We start from the raw sequence: 22,805 nt of genomic DNA on the forward strand, positions 1-22,805 counted from the left end.
TGCTCCTGACAAAACCATGTTGACTATTTGAAATCAAATTGTTGTTTGCTAGATGATTATAAATCTTATCTCTTATAATCCTTTCCAAAACTTATCCTACCACAGAAGTAAGGCTCACTGGTCTATAATTACCTGGATCATCTTTGCTGCCCTTCTTGAACGAGGGCACAACATTTGCAATCCTCCAGTCCTCAGGTACTAAACCTGTAGACAATGACGACTCAAATATCAAAGCCAAAGGCTCTGCTATCTCCTCCCTATCTTCCCAGAGAATCTTCAGATAAATCCCATCCGGCCCAGGGGACTTGTCTACTTTCACTCCTTCTAGAATTGATAACACCTGTTCATAACTAATCTCGATCCTTTCTAGTCTAATATCTCGTACCTCATTCTTCTCCTCTACAATATTCTCCTTTTCCTGAGTGAAAACCGATGAGAAATGTTCGTTTAGCACCTCTCCAATCTCTACAGCGTCCACACTCAACTTCCCACTTCTGTCTTTGACTGGCCCTATTCCTACCCTTTTATTCCTTATATACCGATAGAAAGCTTTCGGGTTCTCCTTTATTCTATTTGCTAAAAACTGCTCGTGTCCTCTCCTTGCTCTTCTTAACTCTCTCTTTAAATCCTTCCTCGCTGATCTGTAACTCTCCATCGCCTCATCTGTACCATCTCACCTCAACGTCACATAAGCCTCCCTCTTCCGCTTAACAAGAGATGCAATTTCAGTAGTAAACTACGGTTCCCTTACCTTATCACTTCCTCCCTGCCTGACAGGGACATACTTATCAAGGACACGCAATATCTGTTCCTTAAACCAGCTCCACACTTCCATTATCTACGTCCCCCTGTTGTAACAGGGCAGACTGACTCTCTGCTTTCGCAAATAATATAGTGGAATTTAATTTGAGGAAATGGTCCTTTCAACTGCCGGTTATAGCACACACACAGCTGGGAGAGCAGTGCTCAAGTAGAAATTATTGTCTCAGTTTTTTGAGTTTCAAAGGTCCACAACCCTCTGAGTTTAAAAAAATGTCTTCTCATCTCAATTTTAAGTAGCATTCCTGCTTAGTTTTAAATGGTGTGTCTGGTTCTGGACCCCCCAACCCAAAGGAACACCTTACCTGCATTAACACTGTCTATCCCTTGAAGTATTTTGTATGTTTCAGTAAAATCACTTTTCATTCTCTGAAACTCTATTGAGGAGATGCGGTGGAGGGCATCATCGACCACGTCTGGGGGGAAATTGCAGTCTTTGAAGAAGGAGGCCATCTGGGTTGTTCGGTATTGGATGCTCTCCATCGCATCTCCTCCATTTCCCACTCCTCCGCCCTTGAACCCCACCCCTCCAATCGGCACCAGGACAGAATCCCACTGGTCCTCACCTACCACCCCACCAACCTCCATATACATCATATCATCCGTCGTCATTTCCGCCACCTCCAAACGGAACCCACCACCAGGGATATATTTCCCTCCTCTCCCCTATCAGCGTTCCGAAAAGACCACTCCCTCCGTGACTCTCTCGTCAGGTCCACACCCTCCACCAACCCAACCTCCTCTCCCGGCTCCTTCCCCAGCAACCGCAAGAAATGCAAAACTTGCGCCCACACCTCCCCCCTTACTTCCCTCCAAGGCCCCAAGGGATCCTTCCATATCCGCCACAAATTCACCTGCACCTCCACACAGATCATTTACTGCATCCGCTGCACCCGATATGGCCTCCTCTAAATTGGGGAGACAGGCCGCCTACTTGAGGAACCTTTCAGAGAACACCTCTGGGACACCCGGACCAACCAACCCAACCACCCCGTGGCTCAACATTTTGACTCCCCCTCCCATTCCACCAAGGACATGCAGGTCCTTGGACTCCTCCATCGCCAGACCATAGCAACACAACGGTTGGAGGAAGAACACCTCATCTTCCGCCTAGGAACCCTCCATCCATAAGGGATGAACTCAGATTTCTCCAGTTTCCTCATTTTCCCCTCCCCCCACCTTGTCTCAGTCCCAACCCTCGAACTCAGCACCGCCCTCTTGACCTGCAATCTTCTTCCTGACCTCTCCGCCCCCACCCCACTCCGGCCTATCACCCTCACCTTAACCTCCTTCCACCTATCGCATTTCCAAAGCCCTTCCCCCAAGTCCCTCCTCCCTACCTTTTATCTTAGCCTGCTTAGCACACTTTCCTCATTCCTGAAGAAGGGCTCATGCCCGAAATGTCAATTCTCCTGCTCCTTGGACGCTGCCTGACCTGCAGCGCTTTTCCAGCAACACATTTTCAGCTCTGATCTCCAGCATCTGCAGTCCTCACTTTCTCCTGTACAATTTAAGCAGGATTTCACTGCTCCTGTACTCCTATCCTATTGCAATGAAGTTTAACATTCCATTACCCTTCCTAGTAGCTTGCTGCAACTAGCTGTTGGCCTTCAGCGACTTATTGACATAAACATCCATGTCCTTTTGTCCATCTACATTGTCTATCCTTGGATCTGTGCTGCCTTTCAGAAAGAGCCAATCTCTGATCCCCAGCTCCTTGTCTGTTTGCTTGTAAAGGTCACTCCCTCTGGTGGTACCTTTAGGCATCACTGACTCTGACAGAGTCACTGTGCTCCTTTGTTTGACTCTGTGCATTTCAATGGGTGGTTGCAAATTTGGGCTGGCCCACAGTAACTCACACCTGGGCATGGTGGTGGTGCTGGGTAGAATGATGGATCAAGAGGCATTCCTAACAGCTTCCGTTTAGAGACGTTGCATAAATGCAATGTATTGAGTTTCTTTTTAATAACTGAAAGCAGCAGCTCTCAAGAATGAGCTGACTGGAACGGCCTGAAAGCTAGCATTGAAAGCTGTACACTGCTGCTATCTTCTGCAGCTAACGCACACAGAAATCAGAAGATAAACCTGTTAATTGGCCTAACACCACACAGTCCCATGGGGTGGAGAGAGAGGGTGGGCTTGGAAAGAGCTGCAAATTAAATAGCATGAAACATGAGATTAAGTTACAGTATCAGTGTTGCTGTTTGAGACTCCTGTTTCACTGAGACAGACAGACAGGTAATGGCTGCAGCAGAGATGCTGAAAGGTTTGTTAATTCCATTGCTCGGGGTGACACATTGGGCATTGTTGAAGCTCAGGGAAGCGAGGAAACCCAGTTGCCTGCACAATGATATATTCCACACAATTCATTGAGAGGCTGGGTGTCTTTTTACCTGTGGTTGATTGGCAAAGTCACGCTTTCTGCTCAAGAGTTGAGGTGTAGGATATACTTGGATATATGTAATCAACATGAGTTTCCCTCTTCATTCCAGCCTGAAGCCAGTGAAATCAGATCTGCTGATCCAAACTGTCTATGTACCTCGTAGTTTTTAATCAGATAAGGACAAAACTAATTGTGTAATGGACTCCTTGTTGTGAAAGATGTGTATATTAAATAGCAAGTGCTGTTCGATGTCTTAATCAAAACCACTTCCTCACACACACACACACACCTGCCCCCCTCCCTACCATCTCCAAGGTAACCAAACATGTAAGATACCCACTGAAGTGCTGATTCCACAGCTGAGGGTAATGTTACAAAGTGTGGGGTCTATGTTGGGAGTTTTGTTTCCATGTTGTATTTTATACTGAGGTGAGAACTGTCCTAGCTTTGGAGAGATGGTGGTTTAATGGTAATGACACTGGTCTGGTAAACTCCCCAGAGGGTCAGGTTAATATCTTGCAAACAAGGGTTCAAATCTCACCATGGTAGCTGGTGGAATTTAGATTCAGTTAACAAATCCAAAATCGATTTGATGGTGACTGTTAGAAACATCATCATTTGAACCCATCTGATTCACTAGTAGCCTTTTGGGAAGGAAATCTGTCGTCCTTCCCCTAGTCCACCCGCAGCGATGTGATTGATTCTCAGCCCCCTGAAATGGCCGTACCAATCCACCCTGTGATAATTAACTGCTCAAACGTTTCAGGGAGAAATGAAACCAGCTGGATTGGGAAGGAAGAGAAGCAGGGTGACATATTAAAATGCCTGATTTTGTTAGCTGTCCTGAGTGATTCCATGGCTGATGGAAAAGTGTGAGGAAACACCATCGTGCTGATGAACTATCCATGGTATATACAGTCTTTTTATTTACTCTCTCATTGGATGTGGGTGTCCATTGGTTGTCTCTAATTGCCCCTGAACTGAGGTCATTTCAGAGTCAGCTACATTCCTGTGGGTCTGGAGCAAATGTAGACCAGGTAAGGAGACCTTCCCTACAGGACATTAATGAACCATATGGAGTTTTATGACAGTCATTGTTAGTGTCAGTAAGTGTATTAATTTTTATTGGAGTGGAATTGGTGTGTCCCTGAATTATTAGCCTGGGCTTCTGGAGAGCCAGTCCGGTGATATAAGCACTATGTCAGAACCTTCCCCATCACGACCCAGAGGGATAATCATGTATTTGTACCGAATGATGTACTAACCCAGTCTGTGTGTGTGTGTGTGTGTGTGATATAGATGAGCACCATGCCAGGATTGCCAACCAGACCCTGTTTTTATGACATTGACTTGGACCCAGAAACAGAAGAAGTGAACGGACTCTTCTAACCACTGAATGATAGGTAAGAGTTAACAACTTGAAAATCCCTGACACTCCCCTCTCGCAGCCAGAACTGCAGGTGACTGCAAGGCCTCTTGGAGTGTCAATGGGAGTTTGTTTATGCTGTGGGAGTAAGCTGCAACAGAATCTAAGATGAATCAAGTTTTTGTTTTAAATTTAATTCAAAAGCTTTCGGGTTAATTTGAGAGGATATCTGACTGGGATGAAGAATATGTGCAATCCTAGGAATGGAGATTGTTCAGAGCAGCTAAGGGCTTGCATTTCTTCAGTTTGTGAAAACTTGCAGACCAGAAGGTTTTGGTTAAAAAATCTGAATTGAATCATAAAATCAAGTGGCTTCAAGTGAACAGGGCCTGGGAAATGAAAATTCAAGGCTACACGTGCTATCGCAAGGACAGACTGACGGGCAGAGGGGGTGGGGTGACCATGTTGGTAAGGGATGATATTCAGTCCCTTGCGCGGGAGGACCTTGAATCAGGGGAGAGTCAGTGTGGATAGAGCTGAGAAATACTAAGTGTAAAAAGACCCTCTTGGGAGTTACCTACAGGCCCCCAAACAGTAGTCTGGATGTCGGATGTAAGTTAAAACAGGAGCTGAAATTGGCCTGTTGCAAAGATATTACTACAGTTGTTATGGGGGATTTCAACATGCAGGTAGACTGGGAGAATCAGGATGGTATTGGACCTCAAGAAAGAGACTTTGTGGAGTGCCTCTGAGATGGATTCATAGAACAGCTGGTGCAGGAGCTGACCAGGGAGAAGGCAATTCTGAATCTGGTATTGTGCAATGAACCAGAATTGGTCAGGGACCTTGAAGTGAAGGAGCCATTGGGAAGTAGTGACCATAATACAATAAGCGTCAATCTGCAATTTGAGAGAGAGAGAGGGTACAATCGGAAGTGACAATTTTTCAGTTGAATAAAGGGAACTATGGAGCTATGAGGGAGGAACTGGCCAAAGTTCAATGGTGCAATACCTTAGCAGGGATGACAGTGGAGGAACAATGGCGGATATTTCTGGGTATAATGCAGAAGTTGCAGGATCAGTTCATTCCAAAAAGGAAGATCGATCCTATGAGGTGGCATGGATGGCCGTGGCTGACGAGGGAAGTTAAGAAACATATAAAGTTAAAAGAGAAAAAGTATAACGTAGCAAAGATAAGTGGGAAAACGGAGGACTGGGAAGCTTTTCAAGAACAACAGAGGATTACTACGAAGGAAATATGCAGAGAAAAAAATGAGGTATGAAGGTAAACTGGCCAAAAATATAAAGGAGGATAGTACAAGTTTTTTTAGGTATGTGAAAGGCAAAAAAATGGTTAAGATTAAAATTGGGCCCTTGAAGACAGAAACAGGGGAATATATTACGGGGAACGAAGAAATGGCAGAAGAATTGAATTGGTACTTCAGATCTGTGTTCACTGGGGAAGACACAAGCAATCTCCCTGAGGTAACAGTGGCTGAAGAACCTGAACTGAAAGGAATTTATATTTGGCAGGAATTGGTGTTGGAGAGACTGTTAGGTCTGAAGGTTGATAAGTCCCTGGGGCCTGATGGTCTACATCCCAGGGTACTGAAGGAGGTGGCTCAAGAAATCGTGGATGCATTGGTGATTATTTTCCAGAGTTCAATAGATTCGGGATCAGTTCCTGCGGATTGGAGGGTGGCTAATGTTGTACTACTTTTTAAGAAAGGTGGGAGAGAGAAAGCAGGAAATTACAGACCAGTTAGTCTGACCTCAGTGGTGGGAAAGATGCTGGAGTCTATTATAAAGGATGAAATTACGACACATCTGGATAGTAATAACAGGGTAGGTCAGAGTCAGCATGGATTTGTGAAGGGGAAATCATGCTTGACTAATCTTCTGGAATTTTTTGAGGATGTAACTCTGAAAATGGACGAGGGAGATCCAGTAGATTTAGTGTACCTGGACTTTCAGAAAGCTTTTGATAAAGTCCCACATAGGAGGTTAGTGAGCAAAATTAGGGCGCATGGTATTGGGGGCAAAGTACTAACTTGGATTGAAAGTTGGTTGGCTGATAGGAAACAAAGAGTAGTGATAAACGGCTCCATTTCAGAATGGCAGGCAGTGACCAGTGGGGTACCGCAGGGATCAGTGCTGGGACTGCAGCTTTTTACAATATATGTTAATGATATAGAAGGTGGTATTAGCAATAACATTAGCAAATTTGCTGATGATACTAAGCTGGGTGGCAGGGTGAAATGTGAGGAGGATGTTAGGAGATTACAGGATGACCTGGACAAGTTAGGTGAGTGGTCAGATGCATGGCAGATGCAGTTTAATGTGGATAAATGTATGGTTATCCACTTTGGTGGTAAGAACAGGAAGGCAGATTACTACCTAAATGGAATCAATTTAGATAAAGGGGCAGTACAGAGAGATCTGGGTGTTCTTGTACACCAGTCAATGAAGTAAGCATGCAGGTACAGCAGGTAGTGAAGAGAGCTAATAGCATGCTGGTCTTCATAACAAGAGGGATTGAGTATAGAAGCAAAGAGATTCTTCTGCAGCTGTACAGGGCCCTGGTGAGACCACACCTGGAGTACTGTGTGCAGTTCTGGTCTCCAAATTTGAGGAAAGACATTCTGGCTATTGAGGGAGTGCAGCGTAGGTTCACGAGGTCAATTCCTGGAATGGCGGGACTACCTTATGCTGAAAGACTGAGAGGGGATCTGATTGAGACATATACCATTATGAAAGGATTGGACACTCTGGAGGCAGGAAACATATTTCCACTGATGGGTGAGTGCCGAACCAGAGGACACAGCTTAAAAATACAGGGTAGATCATTTAGGACAGAGATGAGGAGAAACTTCTTCACCCAGAGAGCGGTGGCTGTGTGGAATGCTCTGCCCCAGAAGGCAGTGGAGGCCCAGTCTCTGGATTCATTTAACAAAGAGTTGGATAGAGCTCTCAAGGATAGTGGAATCAAGGGTTATGGAGATAAGGCAGGAACAGGATACTGATTAAGGATGACCAGCCATGATCATATTGAATGGTGGTGCAGGCTCGAAGGGCAGAATGGCCTACTCCTGCACCTATTGTCTATTGTCTTTATCTCTTTAGTGCAGATAGAGCTCATTTGGCCCATTGAGTCTGCACCAACCCTTTGAAGAGCACATCTCCCGTAACCCCACATTTCCCATGGTTGATCCCACTAGCCTACGCATCCCTGGACACTATGGGCAATTTCCCATGGCCAATTCACCTTAACCTGCCCATCTTTGGACTATGGGAGGAAACCGGAGCACCTGGAAAAAACCCACACAGGCACGGGGAGAATGTGCAAACTCCACACAGATAGTTGCCCTGAGGCTGGAATCAAACCTGGGTCCCTGGCGCTGTGAGGCAGCAGTGCTAACCACTGAGCCACCGTGCCGCCCCTACTCTGGATTGTTTGTTCAAAGCTAAGGAAGTCTGAGCTCTCGGTTATGAGGTATTCATGGCAAAGGCTTCACAGCTCATAGTACAGGAACTGAGAAGAAGCATAGAGTTGTACAGAAACAGACCTTTCAATCCAACCTGTCCATACTGACCAGATATCCTAAATTAGTCCCACCTGCCAGCACCCGGCCCATATCCCTCTAAACCCTTCCTGTTCATATACCCATCATGAAGCCTTTTAAATGATGTAATTATACCAGCCTCCACCATTTCCTCTGGCAGCTCATTCATTACACGCACCACCCTCTGCATGAAAAAGTTGCCCCTTAGATCCTTTTTAAATCTTTCCCCTCTTACTGTAAACCTATGCCGTCTAGTTTTGGACTCCTGTACACTGGGGAAAAGACTTTGTCTATTTACCCTATCTATGCCCCTCATGATTTTATAAACCTCTATAAGGTCACCCCTCAGCCTCCAGTGCTCCAGGGAACTAAGCAGTTAAGTGAAATTTTCAGATTGGACAGGGAGGAACATTTGATTCACAGTTACATGATGGTGTTGGGGAGTAAAAAGGATTTTGTTTTTGCTGTGTTTTGAAATATTTCAAACTGGGCTATTTTTAAATAGCTCGTCTTTTTCTCTTGTTAATTTTGCATAATAAACTTGTGCCATGTTAAAAGTTAGCAGAATAAAAGTGGTCTATCGAGCTAGATTTTGTTCTGGGATCTGCCTTATCCAGTGGTTCATCAACTGGGATCCAAACAGGAGTCAAAAGAACCTTCAGTTCTCCTGCAGCAATTGTGAGCAGAGAGTACCAGCAGCAACCTTCCTAATATCTGACTCTGGCAATGCTGGTGAAGAGAGTGAGGCCAGAGAGTGAGCAGGGCTATTGTCATATTTATTTGCTCACGGCTGGATCCTCTGCTCATTTCCCCATTGCTCAGTGTCCTGGACTGTGTCCTGGTTCAGTTGACCATTGGAGCTTTCCATTTTCAACTTCAATGAATAATGTGTTATTGTTGCCAGTGGGTTACGTCTGCGTCTCCTGCTTACCTGAACCCCCACCCCAACACCGGTGACAGTTTTCCTGTCCTTACTGTAACCAAAACAACCACCTGATCCAATTCTGATGGAGAGACACTGGACTCAAAATGTTAACTCTGCTTTCTCCCGACAAGTGAGTTTCCCCAGCAGTTTTTGTTTTTGTTTCAGATCTTCAGTTTTTGTTTTATATTTTGTCTCTAATCAAGTCTCCTATTAACTTGCTGTGCACTAAGGGGAATGAGTGTAAATGCGAGTCATTTATGTATGGTTCCACCATTTAAAGTGTAGTCTCTTCGTAATATGAAATGCTGAAAATCCAAAGTCGGGATACTCTTGATGCTGAGCTGTTGCTGTGGTTGGTAACTGTCACATTTTTTTCCTCTACCTTATAGTCTGAAAAAGGTTGAAATTCTCCAAAGGTGCAGGGAGCGACTGCAAGACTGGAAGTCAGGTGGTTTGTTCGACTGAGATCCTACGTGTGGTTAGAGCCACGTAGCAATACTGATTCTGCCTTACCATATTGTGCCTGATTGATGGTATGCAAGTACAGTCAATAACACAAATTATAAAGCACACACTGACAATCAAAAATTCATATTGCTGTCACAACTTCTCAAAGTCTAAATAAATAATGGGTGTGACAGCTTTCCCCTAGATCATGTTGGTTTCAGTGTTTACACACACACAAACACACTGTCTCTCTCTCTCTCCCCCTCTCTCTCTCCCCCTCTCTCTCTCTCTCTTCCTCCAACTTCTACATGTGATGCCTTTTTAGTTTCAAAAAAGATGAACATTAAAGGAACCGAGTTCCATTCTGACACCCCACATCAGGTCGGTGAGCCCCTGTCAGATTTTCCATGCCTCTCAAACGTTGCTGTTGTATCTGCTGCTACCAACTCCTATGAGACAGCACATTCCAGGCACTGACCACTCTCTGTGTAAAGAAACCTGTCTCTCACATCCCCTTTAAACTTCCCCATTTTACCATAGACCTATGTCTCCTAGTGATTGGCATTTCCATCCTGGGAAAGAGACTCCTACTGTCCATTCTATCTATGCCTCTCATCATTTTGTAAACTTTAAATTTCTAATATTTAGCATCCATCATCTCATTGTTATTACTGATGGATTAAATTAGATTTTAAAAAAGATAAATATTGACCGAGAAGGGCTGCAGTGACCACCCGACCTCAGTCTGAGGCAAATCTGGGAGACCCAATTGGAATAAAGGAAACCAGCTCCACTGAAATTACCATTTTATCCGAGTCAGAATCAAGAAATGTGCACCACCTGTTTACTTCACTTCCCTGCTCTCTCCTCATCACGGAAACCTGGGCCTGGCGATAAAACAAATTGAGAAAATAACCGTTGATCAACAAGTTAGATAAACATCGCCACTGCTGAGGATATCAGTCAATAATAAACTGTGGTCCCTAGGTTAAAAAGCTAATTCCTCAAGATCTCCAACTTCTTTATTCTTTCTGTCTGTACCAGACAATCCCTCCCTTTTAAACTTGTTGCCTGTGTTTGTGTGAGTGTGTTTAATAAACAATGCATGAGTAATAAAACTCTTTCTTATACATGAGAAAACCTGGTAATTAACTTCTCTGTTTTGATCTGGAAAACCACATTTCCAATTGCTTAAGAAAAGGTGAGCTAAGTACCCCTCCTCCCCTAGGTATCACATACTCATCTCCTTACTAACACCCACCCATTTCCACATCCCCCATATCACTGGGCTTCAGCCATCTCTGTTCCACGTCCTGCTGGGATGCTCATTTATGCCTTTATTACCTCGACATGCGACTATTTCAGCACAATCTTGACCATGACAGAAACACGCCAAGGGTGTGAGAGAATGCCTTTTTCATAATTCACTTACGGGATGAGTGTGTCATTGGATAGACCAGCATCTATCACCCATCCCTAATTACCCAGAGGCAGTTAAGAGTCACCCACATTGCTGTGGGTCTGGAGTCACATGTAGGCCCGACCAGATGAGAATGGCAGTTTCCTCCCCTAAAGGACAGATGGGTTTTTCCCCTGACAATTGGCAGAGGATTCATAGTCATCATTAGACTCTTAATTCCAGGAGGTTTTTTTAAAACCAAAATCAAATTGTACCATCTGCCATGGCAGGATTTGAGCCTAGGTCCCCAGTACTTTACTTGGGTCTCTGGATTAATAGTCCGGATAGTGCCACTAGACCATTGCCTCCTTTTGGAAATATATCGCCGTTCCTTCAGTGTCACTGGGTCAAAATCCTGGAATTCCCTCCCTAAGGGCATTGTGGGTCAACCTACAGCACATGGACTGCAGCGGGTCAAGAAGGCAGCTCACCCCCACCTTCTCAATGGGCAACTAGGGACGGGCAATAAATGCTGGGCCCAGCCAGCGATGTACAATGAGTCAATAAAAAGCTAACTTGCCGCACGGTGACTGTGCCTTCAGCTGACTACTACCCAAACTCTGAGATTACCTCCCCACACCCTGACAGCTCTCCACCTCTCCTCCTCTCAGACACTGCACCAAGCCTAGCCCTTTGATCAGGCCTTTAGCCACTTGTCCTTCTGTGGCTTGGTATTAGATTTGATCTTATAGTGTTCCTGTGGGGCACCTGACCAGGTTTTATGATGTGAAAGACACTACCTCAGTCCTTGCTTGATACTGACTCAGTTTGGTCTATGGGAGCTTGCTTTGTGATTGGCTGCTCTAACTGTGCCAGTAAGCACTTTGCCAAGTGATGGGCAATGTCCTGAACTGCTGCAGTTTTTTCAGTGAAATGCAACTTTTTCTGTCCTGCACCTTTTATAGAAATGGCCAGGTCCTCTGGAAATTCTGACTCAGTACCTTATCATTCTCACAGTAAACAAAGTCTCAGTCACAGTGTGTTTTAATCTGAAATGTTGTTAATTCACAGCCAGAGAGCACAGCTGCCTCAGGTTCTAACAGTGCCATGTGATGAAAGCCTTTTAATTTAACTCCCCTTCGATTGTATAACCATGAGAGATGCAACCTCAATGTAGCAGTTTGAAATTGTTGTTGACAGTAGGTTGCTCATAACAAATACCACAGGAGAGACTTTGACGTAGAGCTCATTGATCTCATTGAATGACAGAGCAGACATGATGGGCTGAATGGTCTGCTTCTGCTGTTTTGTCTCATGGTAAGATCACTGCTTGAGGATGGAAGAGAACCAAGGCTAATGATCTGGAGTCACCAGCTCAAATCCCACCCCACTCCGGCAGCTAGTGGACTGTAAAATTAAATTCAGTCAGTAAATCTGCAGTGTGCAGAGAGTGCTGGTGACCATGTATTTACTTGTCTGGTTCATCAATATCCTTCAGGAAGGGAACTCCGGCTGGTCTGGCTACATGTGAAAGACACGAGGTGTACAAATCTCTATTCAATTCCCACCACCAGGAAGCAAGGAAACACCCGAGTGGCCAGTGACAAGCAGTGCCCTTCTCATCAAAGGGAAATGCTGTGTGATCAAACAGTGAAGGGGAGGGCAGGGATTAAATCAAATGCACTGATCCAAGCCCTGCAGCTCCTGACAGACATCAGGGAAAAGTAGCACGTCGCACTTGAGCCAATAATGTTTTCATCCAAACTCGGATGCGTCGTCCAGTGCACACAATCTTAACTTTTAGAAAGGGAGCACCAATTTAGGGTGAGAGGAGGGTGCTGATTAGTTGGTGTGGGGATGCAGCAGGAACTGTGAGCTGTCAGTCTCTGGGTGCACACAATCAGGTTCACACCTTCCTAGGTGCCTTTGTGACACAAAATGCCTGGAGACCTCATGGAAACCTTTTCCCTTTGAACCGGCAAGTTGTATCAGGATTCCTGAAATCGTCATAAATGTTAAACTTGCTTCGTTCACTATTGACAATTAATTATAGTTCTTTCACCTCCTGTTCCTGAGATGTGAGCAAGGGGAGGGGTTGGTCGTTGATGCAGGTTTGCTCTGGATCTTAGCTCAGGTCAGTGTTTTGAGTTAAAGACGGTGATTCTTTCCCACTGTGTGGCTGTATTTTACTTTCTCCTGTTCAATTCACAACTGAAGCTGCTGAGGAAGATTGTGCCAATAGACGATAAGTGCAGGAGTAGGCCATTCTGCCCTTCGAGCCAGCACCACCATTCATTATGATCATGGCTGATCATCCTCAATCAGTATCCTGTTCCTGCCTTATCCCCATAACCCTTGATTCCACTATCCTTAAGAGCTCTATCAACTCTTTCTTGAAAGTATGCAGAGACTGCGTCTCCACTGCCCTCTGGGGCAGAGCGTGACACACACCCACCACTCTCTGAGTGAAGAAGTTTCTCCTCATCTCTGTTCTAAGTGGCCTACCCCTTATTTTTAAACTGTGTCCTCTGGTTCAGGACTCACCCATCAGCGTAAACATGCTTGTTGCCCCCAGAGCATCCAATCCTTTAATAAATCTTTTCTGAACCCTTTCAAGTTTCACAACATCTTTCCGATAGGAAGGAGACCAGAATTGCACGCAATATTCCAACAGTGGTTTGCCATTTGAGTACGTGACAATAAAGCTAATTCAATTCAAACTCCTCCATGCTCCAGCTTTCTGCTGCCTATAAGGTGAAAACAGATTTGATTGGATGCTTTCCTTTATGGAAAAGACTAGAAGGCGTCGGAGTTCAAAGAGAAACAGTATTCCATTTACTATTGGGACGAGGAGGAGATTTTCTTCACAAATGGGTTTTTGTAACTGCAGCATTCTGTCTCTCACCGCAGGGGAGGTTGGACCACTGAGCGTTTTGACTTTGGCAAGGTACGCAATTCACAGAACCCTTACAGTGTGGAAGCAGACTGTTCGACCTATCAGGTCCGAAGAGCATCCCACCCAGACCCAGTCCACCCTACCCTACATTTCCCCTGGCTAATCCACCTAGCCCGCACATCCCTGACCACTACCGGGCAATTTCCCATCCATCCTAACCTGCGCATCTTTTGACTGTGGGAGGAAACTAAAGGGCACCCAAATAGGCACAAGGAGAATATCTGTACGGGGTTTGCATAGTCACCCGAGGGTGGAATCGAACCACTGTGACTGTGGAGTGCAAAACCAGTGTGAGGTAATGCATTTTGTAAAGTCTAATTCTAGAGTGAATTATACAATGAACAGAAGAGCCTTGGGAAAAGTTGATGAGCAGAGACCTGGGAGTGCAGGTCCATCGTACTCTGAAGGTTGCTGCACAGGTGGATAGAGTGGTCAAGAAGGCATATGGTATGCTTGCCACCATTGGACGGGTTATTGAGTATAAGAGCTGGCAGGTCTGGTTAAAATTGTACATGATGGTTTGGCCTCATTTAGAATACTGTTTACAGTTCTGGTCGCCACATTACCAAAAGGATGTGGACGCTTTGGAGAGGGTGTAGAGAAGGTTTATGAGGATATTGCCTGGTATGGAAGGTGCTGGCTATGAAGAGAGGTTGGGTAGGTTAGGTTTATTTTCATTAGAAAAAAGGAGATTGACGGGGGATCTGATTGAGGTTTATAAATCATGAAGGGTACAGACAAGGTGGATAGAGACAAGCTTTTTCCCAGGGTGAAGGATTCAATATCAAGAGGTCATGCTTTCAAGGTGAGAGATGAAAAGTTTAAGGGGGATACATGCAGCAAGTACTTCATACAGAGGGTGGTGGTCCCTAGAAGAGGCAGGCACTGTAGATTCATTTAAGGTGTGTCTGGACAGATGCATGTGTAGGTGGGGAGCAGAGAGGCACACGATGGTTAAACAGCTGTGTTCTGGTCCTCACACTCTGGTATATGCTGTTCTTTGCTAACTATCTCTTTCACTCTGCAACCTCTCATTCACCTCAAATATCGAGTCTGACTCCTTCCTCACCAGCACTGACGGAGGTCTGCAGCCTTGTTCCTCAGAGAAACAGACAGAGAGCCCTGGGCAGGGTCTAGTCGGAGGTGGATGGTGCTGCACTGACAGTCCTGCTGACAGTACTGATAGCTGTAAAGGTACAGAGTTCGTCAGGTAGCAGAAGCTGGATTATCCATCAAAATCAGCCAAAACATGGACAGTCTGCAGGTTGCTGATCGTGACCATTTCCTGAATCTCCCCTATCCCTGAGCTTCTCATCTCCGGGACCCCCCATCCCCGAACTCCCCATCCTGGGATTCTCCATTCCGGGACCCCCCATCCCCGAACTCCCCATCCCCAGACACCCCATCCTGGGAGTCCCCATCTCCAGACTCCCTGTCCCTGAGCTCCCCAACCTGGGACTCCCCATCCCGGGGCTGCCTGTCTTGGGATACCCCGTCCCCGAGCTCCCCATCCCAGGACAGCCCGAAGTGCGACTCCACAGTTACCATCCATCTTTCACTTAATGCTACAATCAGCGCACACGTGTCAACAATGCTGGAACTGCAATGCCCCAACCACAGGCAAAAACCACAAGGTGACTGAAAACACCAGACAGCACGCCTCCCAATCTGCACTCACGGTGCAGTCCTCACCCACAGTGCAGGTGCCTGCTGGATAGTGTATATCAGGCCCAGGGACTCAACTACACTCTCCACATTTATCCCCAAACATAATCTCAACACCTCATATCAGGGCAAGGTCACCAACTTGGGGTCTGCACCGTGTTAATTATATCTGCCCTCAATCAGTTCCTGACACCCGAGAAGAAGAGCAGGCAGCTAGTATCAGACCGCTCTCTTGAGAAACTCAGTCTCTTAGGATGATGAGAGAAACAAAGTTAATATTTCAGGTTTAGATCCAATAACAGAGTGCTGTCAGAAAGTCCATAGTAAAAAGGCACCGCTGGGTTGGAGGGTCAGCGCTGAGGGCGTGGGCACTGTCGGAGGGTCAGTGCAGGGGGAGTGGACACTGTCAGAGGGTCAGTGCTGAGGGAGTGTCACACTGTCGAAGGGTCAGTGCTGAGGGATTGCCGCACTGTTAGAGGGTCAGTGATGACAGAGTGGACACTCTTGGAGGGTCAAGTGCTGAGGGAGTGGGCACTGTCGAAGGGTCAGTGCTGAGGGAGTGGGCACTGTCGAAGGGTCAGTGCTGAGGGAGTGCCGCACTGTCGGAGGGTCAGTGCCGAGGGAGTGCCGCATTGTCGGAGGGTCAGTGCTGAGGGAGTGCCGCACTGTCAGAGGGTCAGTGCCGAGGGAGTGCCGCATTGTCGGATGGTCAGTGCTGACGGAGTGTCACACTGTCGGAGGGTCAGTGCTGAGGGAGTGCCGCACTGTCCGAGGGTCAGTGCTGAGGGAGTGCCACACTGTCGGAGGGTCTGTGCTGAGGGGGTGCCGCACTTTTGGAGGGTCAGTGCTGAGGGAGTGCCGCACTGTCGGAGGGTCAGTGCTGAGGGGGTGCCGCACCTTTGGAGGGTCAGTGCTGAGGGAGTGCCACACTGTCGGAGGGTCAGTGCTGAGGGGGTGCCGTACCTTTGGAGGGTCAGTGCTGAGGGAGTGCCACACTGTTGGAGGGTCAGTGCAGAGGGAGTGCTGCTCTGTCGGAGGGTCAGTGCTGAGGGAGTGCCGCTCCGTCGGAGGGTCAGTGCAGAGGGTGTGCTGCAGTGTCGGAGGGTCAGTGCAGAGGGAGTGCTGCACTGTTGGAGGTCAGTGCTGAGGTGCAGCAATAATTGTCAGCCCCTTCAGGAGAGGGAGGGAGACCCTGTACCCCAGTGAGGGTCAGCCCCTTCAGGACAGGGAGGGAGACCCTGTACCCCAATGAGAGTCAGCCCCTTCAGGAGAGGGAGGGGGACCCTGAACCCCAGTGAAGGTCAGCCCCTTCAGGAGAGGGAGGGGACCCCCATAGCCCAGTGAGGTTTGCAGGTATCTGCCCATTATCATCCTCTGTGGACAGGTACACAAACTCAGAAATTGAACAGCAACTAATTCCTGAACAACACACCATCTGGACAATTGCCTACTCGCTGTTGGTGAATTAAGTGTAGGATTTGTTCTGAAATCTTCACCGTAGCTGTGAATGCCATTTAAAACGGTGTGATGTTGTGAGATTAGAAATGAACCAGTGATTCCTGTTAAAAAAAAATCCGTGATCAAGCTTCTGCCTTCTTGTATCCACTGTAACAAGGTCAGACAGGTGGTCCTTATGGAGTCTGAGTTCCCTGACTGGGGCTGTTAACCTGGTCCAATCAGGGAGCCCTGGCTGACAGATGTAAACAGGAGTGTGTTTCAAGAAAATAGAATCTCCTCAATTCAGATGACTATTAAAAAGTATATAAACAATGTTGTCCAATATTCTGTTCACTCTCAGGGAGCTGGATCAGTGTCAGGTACTCTCCAGGTGTAAGTAAAAGGGGGACTTGGTGATGGGGTTACCAGCCTCCGGGATGTTATTCCAGTGGCAATGTGGAAAAAGCACATTCCCAAAGAAATTCACTCGCAACAGTTGTCTCTGAGTTGAGGGTAAGCATTCCTGGCGTCATGCTGTTATTTGGGAAGCCTGACTCATTCAATCCTCCGGTTGAAGACTGGGGCCAGTGAGTAGGAAGATTGTGTTGGTTTTTTCTGGGCTTTGGGGCAGATGAAAAGCAACGAGTAATTCTAACAGTGTTTGGTATGCTTTCCTTTATTGGTCAGAGTATTGAGTACAGGAGTCAGGAGGTCATGTTGCGGCTGTACAGGACATTGGTTAGGCCACTGTTGGAATATTGCGTGCAATTCTGGTCTCCTTCCTATCGGAAAGATGTTGTGAAACTTGAAAGGGTTCAGAAAAGATTTACAAATTTGTTGCCAGGCTTGGAGGATTTGAGTTACAGGGAGAGGTTGAACAGGCTGGGGCTGTTTTCCCTGGAGTGTCAGAGGCTGAGGGGTGACTTTATAGAGGTTTACAAAATTATGAGGGGCATGGATAAGATAAATAGGCAAAGTCTTTTCCCTGGGGGAGGGAGTCCAGAACTAGAGGGCATAGGTTTAGGGTGAGTGGGGAAAGATATAAAAGAGACCCAAGGGTGGTACGGGTATGGAATGAGCTGCCAGAGGATGTGGTGGAGGCTGGTACAATTGCAACATTTAAAAGGCATTTGGATGGGTATATGAATAGCAAGGGTTTGGAGGGATATGGGCCGGGTGCTGGCAGGTGGGACTAGATTGGTTTGGGATATCTGGTCGGCATGGACGGGTTGGACTGAAGGGTCTGTTTCCATGCTGTACATCTCTATGACTCTATGACAGCTTATGGACCCACAGCCTTTTTGGTTATTAGGAACCTGTTTCCTGAGCCCCCAGATGCTAAAATGTTTCAAGAGTTGACCAACTTAGATAAAGAATATTATGATCCCAAGCCTCCTGTAATTCTGAGACGCTATCAGTTTTCCTCAGCAATTCAGGAACCAGAGAAACCCATATCGGGATTTTTGACTGATGAAGGTGACTGGCAGAGGAATGTGACTTTGGTTTAACCTTTAAGGAGATGCTTAGAGACCGTTTTGGTAAGTGGGATTAATGATGTAACCATGCAGAATCGTCCAGTAGCTGATGCTCATCTGGCTACATCTGGCTTTACTCATTGGAAAATGTGGCAAGCAGACCACAGGTTGCATGGTATTCCGATGGAAGTGGACACTCTCACCAGGCTGACTGAGTTTGGAGTAGGCCACTGGAGTGAAGGCAATTGCATGGTGTCATTCAGCACTGAACCCATCAGCCCACAGTAAAACCCTAACATCCAAGCCAAGCCTCGGGTAAACAGTTGAACGTCTCTTCAGGATCCAGGCCAGCAGATCATGGTAGTTGCTGCTGGTATGTGGACGTGAGACAGCAAAGGAGTCTCACTGGACCTAAAATGGAGGAAGACAGCTCATGGGCTGGTATCTGCGTTGACTTCTGATTGACAGCATCCGCGGTTCTTTCGGAGTTCACTGCCTCGAAGCCTTGGCTGCCTGAAGAGAATGAATTTCTTCCAAGATGTTCCGAGCACAAGAGATAACCTACTGTGCATTACATGCTGCCCGTATCACAGGCAGATTGGGAGGAAGCTGAAATTGCTGGGGAAACTCAGTGGGTCTGGCAGCATTTAGAGACAGAGACACCTGCTGAGTTTCTCCAATAATTTCTGGGGTTTTTTTGTTTCAGATCTCCAGCATCCGCGGTCCTTTGTTTTATATTCACCGGCGTTTATGGTCTTGGTTCGGGACCTGGGACAAGGCAAATACTAAAATAATCCACCTGCTTGCCTTCAAAGTAGTGCCATTGAGTTGTTTATATCCATCCAAAACAGCAGGTAGAATAGAAACGTAGAAGGTAGGAGCAGGAGGAGGCCATTCGGCCCTTTGAGTCTGTTCCGCCATTCATCACGATCATGGCTCATCGTCCAACTCAATAGCCTAATCCTGCTTTCTCCCTTTAATCTTTGGTCACATTCACCCCCAAGTGCTATATCTGGCCGCTCCAATGTTTTGTCATCGACTACTTCCCATGGTAATGAATTCCACAGGCCCACCACTCTCTGGGTGAAGAAATGTGTCCTTATCTCTGTTCTAATTGGTTCACTCCAAATCCTCAGACTGTGACCCCTGATTCTGGACACACCCACCATCAGGAACATCTTCCCTTCATCTACCCTGTTAGAATTTTATATGTCTGTATTAAATTCCCTGTCACTCATCTGAACTCCAGCCAAAACAATCCTAACCTCGTCAATCTCTCCTCATTCGTCAGTCCCGCCATCCCCGGAATCAGCCTGGGAAACCTTCGCTGCACTCCCTCGAGAGCAAGGGCATCCTTCCTCCGAAAAGGAGACCAAAACTGCCCACAGTATTCTAGGTGTGGCCTCACCAAGGTCCTGTGTAATCACAACAACACATCCCTGCTCCTGTACACGAACCCTCTCTCAATGAAGGCCAACATACCATTTGCCTTCTTTACCACCTGCTGTACCTGTATGTTTACCTTCAGCGACTGGTGCACAAGGTCACCCAGGTCCCACTGCACACTCCCTCTCCCAATTTATAGCCAGTCAGGCAGTAATTTGCCGCTTTGTTCTTGCTTTCAGAGTGAATAACCTCACATTTATCCAAATTATACTGCATCTGCCATTGATTTGGACACATACCCAACTTCCCGATCATGCTGAAGGATCTCTGCATCCTCATCACAGTTCACCCTCTTCCCCCGCAGCCCCCTCCCCCCCCACCACCCAACTTGGGATCATCTGTAAACTTCAAGGTGGTTTAACATCATTTGAGAGCATGACCCTCCGACAGTGCAGCACTCCCTCAGCACTGACCCTCTGACAGTGCGGCACTCCCTCAGCACTGACCCTCCGACAGTGCAGCACTCCCTCAGCACTGACCCTCTGACAGAGCAGCACTCCCTCAGCACTGACCCTCCGACAGTGCGGCACTCCCTCAGCACTGACCCTCTGACAGAGCAGCACTCCCTCAGCACTGACCCTCCGACAGTGCAGCCCTCCCTCAGCACTGACCCTCTGACAGTGCGGCACTCCCTCAGTACTGACCCTCTGACAGAGCAGCACTCCCTCAGCACTGACCCTCCGACAGTGCAGCCCTCCCTCAGCATTGACCCTCCAACAGAGCAGCACTCCCTCACCACTGACCCTCCGACAGTGCAGCACTCCCTCAGCACTGACCCTCTAACAGTGCAGCACTCCCTCAGCACTGACCCTCTAACAGTGCAGCACTCCCTCAGCACTGACCCTCCGACAGTGCGGCACTCCCTCAGCACTGACCCTCTGACGATGATGATGATGATAACCTGAAATGGATGCAAGTTGCTTTTTTTCAATTTGTTCACAGAATATGGGTCACTGGTCATGATACTCTTTATTAGGTAAAAACAATGACTGCAGATGCTGGAAACCAGATTCTGGATTAGTGGTGCTGGAAGAGCACAGCAGTTCAGGCAGCATCCAAGGAGCAGTAAAATCGACGTTTCGGGCAAAAGCCCTTCATCAGGAATACAGGCAGAGAGCCTGAAGGTGGAGAGATGCTCTTTATTGGCCAACCTTAGTTGGCTGAGGGCAATTCAGAATCAGCCACATATCTCTCTGGGATGGAGTCACATGGAGGCCTGGCCATGTCGGGTGGCAAATTTCCTTCACTGAAAGAATCAGATGAAATTCCCTCCCCCCCCCCCGGCACTCGATGGTGACCGTCACTGAGACCAGCTTTCCATTGCTGCCTTAATGAATTATACTTCAGTAGCCCCAGCTTCTGGGTGGGATTTGAAACCACATCAGCAGAGCATTAGCATGGCCCTGTATCCACTTGTTCAGTAACACTACCACGACACTGTCTGCCACTCTCAGGTCCTGTTCGTAAGACAGGGTAAAAACAAGTTACAGGAGACAACAATGAGCCCTGAATTTTCAGAGCTAACACCTGATCATTATTGTTTGTTTTAATTTGTTATTGTCACATGTATCTAGATACAGTGAAAAGTTTTGTTTTGCGTGCAACACAGGTAGATTATACCATACGAAATGCATTAGGGTAATAGGACGGAGCGAGGAATGCAATGTTACAGCTGCAGGGAAGGTGCACACAGAGTGAGACCAACATTACATTTGAAATTGGAGAGGTCCATCCATCAGTGTAATAAGAACGGGGAAGAAGCTGTTCCTGAACCTATTGGTCTGTGTGTTTAAAGGTTTTGTATCTTCTGTCCGACAGAATCGACTATAATCGGGGTGGGAGGGGTCTGTGATGATGTTGGCTGCCTTCTTGTGGCACTGAGTAGTGTAGATGGGGTCAGTGGATGGAAGGTTGGTTTGTGTGATGGTCTGGGCTGTGTCCACAACTCTCTGTAGTTTCTTACTGTCCTGGGCAGAGCAGTTGCTGTACAAAGCCATAATGCGTCCAGAAAGAATGCTTTCTGTGGTGGTGCATCGATAAAAATTTGGAAGTGTTTTTATGAACACGCTGAATTTCCTTAGCCTCCTGAGGAAATGGAGACATTGCTGTGCTTTCTTGACTGTGGATGGAGCAGGACAGATTGTTGGTGGTCATCACCCCCAGGATCTCGGCGCCATCGATACAGACAGGGTCATGTCCTCCACTCTGCTTCCTGGAGCCGATGACCAGCTCACCGCTGCTCATGTGTCTCGGTGATGGGGGAGGCTGGGGGGGTCGGATCCCTGTGAGTGGGCAGCTACATCCTCCACTTTATAACAGCAAACCAAATCTCATCACCTTCACCGAAGGCAATCTGCAAAACCACACACACATTAAAACCTGTTAATTAAGTGCTGTGTAAAACTCAGAGTTGGTGACTGTGTGTTCTGTAATGGCGGGTGTTTATTGAGCAGAATTTATATTTGGACAACTTGCTGCGAAAAATTCTTTCCTAAGCATTCGAGAATACTTTACATTTTCTCATCTTTTTGACACTTCCCAGAGGCAGCCAGACAGACGGTGACTTTATTAGAAATTCAGTGGCTGTTGATTTTGGAGCAAATCTCATATCGGTTTTGCATGCACAGGAAGATCCCAGAACTAAGCAGGAAATCTGGTTAATGGATATCTAGTGAGGCACTTTGTAAATAAAAATGAGAGGAACACAGCAAGATAAAACCCACCAAGTCTACTTCCCTCTGTCAATGGGACAAGGTTCACTCAGTACGGGAGGGGATCTCCTCTGGTATTATCACTGGCCTGTTAATCGAGAGACCCTTGGAACATTCTGCTGACTTGGGTTTGAATCTCAGCACAGCAGATGGTGAAATTTGAATTCAGTAAAAGTCTTGAAATAAGAGTCTAATGATGACCATGATTGTTGAT

General features: G+C 46.8%; 1 protein-coding gene across 2 annotated transcripts in view; it reads left to right on the forward strand.

Moving 5' to 3' along the window:
• The window catches only part of mthfd1b (methylenetetrahydrofolate dehydrogenase (NADP+ dependent) 1b), a 96,820-nt gene extending 86,178 nt beyond the window's left edge, over positions 1-10,642 (forward strand). For both annotated transcript variants that reach the window (XM_072568015.1, XM_072568014.1), the window contains exons 27-28: positions 4,502-4,605; positions 9,445-10,642. In XM_072568015.1, the coding sequence (XP_072424116.1) occupies positions 4,502-4,591 (90 nt within the window). In that variant the 3' untranslated portion in view covers positions 4,592-4,605; positions 9,445-10,642. The remainder of the gene's footprint in view (positions 1-4,501; positions 4,606-9,444) is intronic.
• The last annotated feature ends 12,163 nt before the right edge of the window (positions 10,643-22,805 follow it).

Source organism: Chiloscyllium punctatum, chromosome 4 (genome assembly GCF_047496795.1).
Source record: "Chiloscyllium punctatum isolate Juve2018m chromosome 4, sChiPun1.3, whole genome shotgun sequence".
Lineage (NCBI taxonomy): Eukaryota > Metazoa > Chordata > Chondrichthyes > Orectolobiformes > Hemiscylliidae > Chiloscyllium > Chiloscyllium punctatum.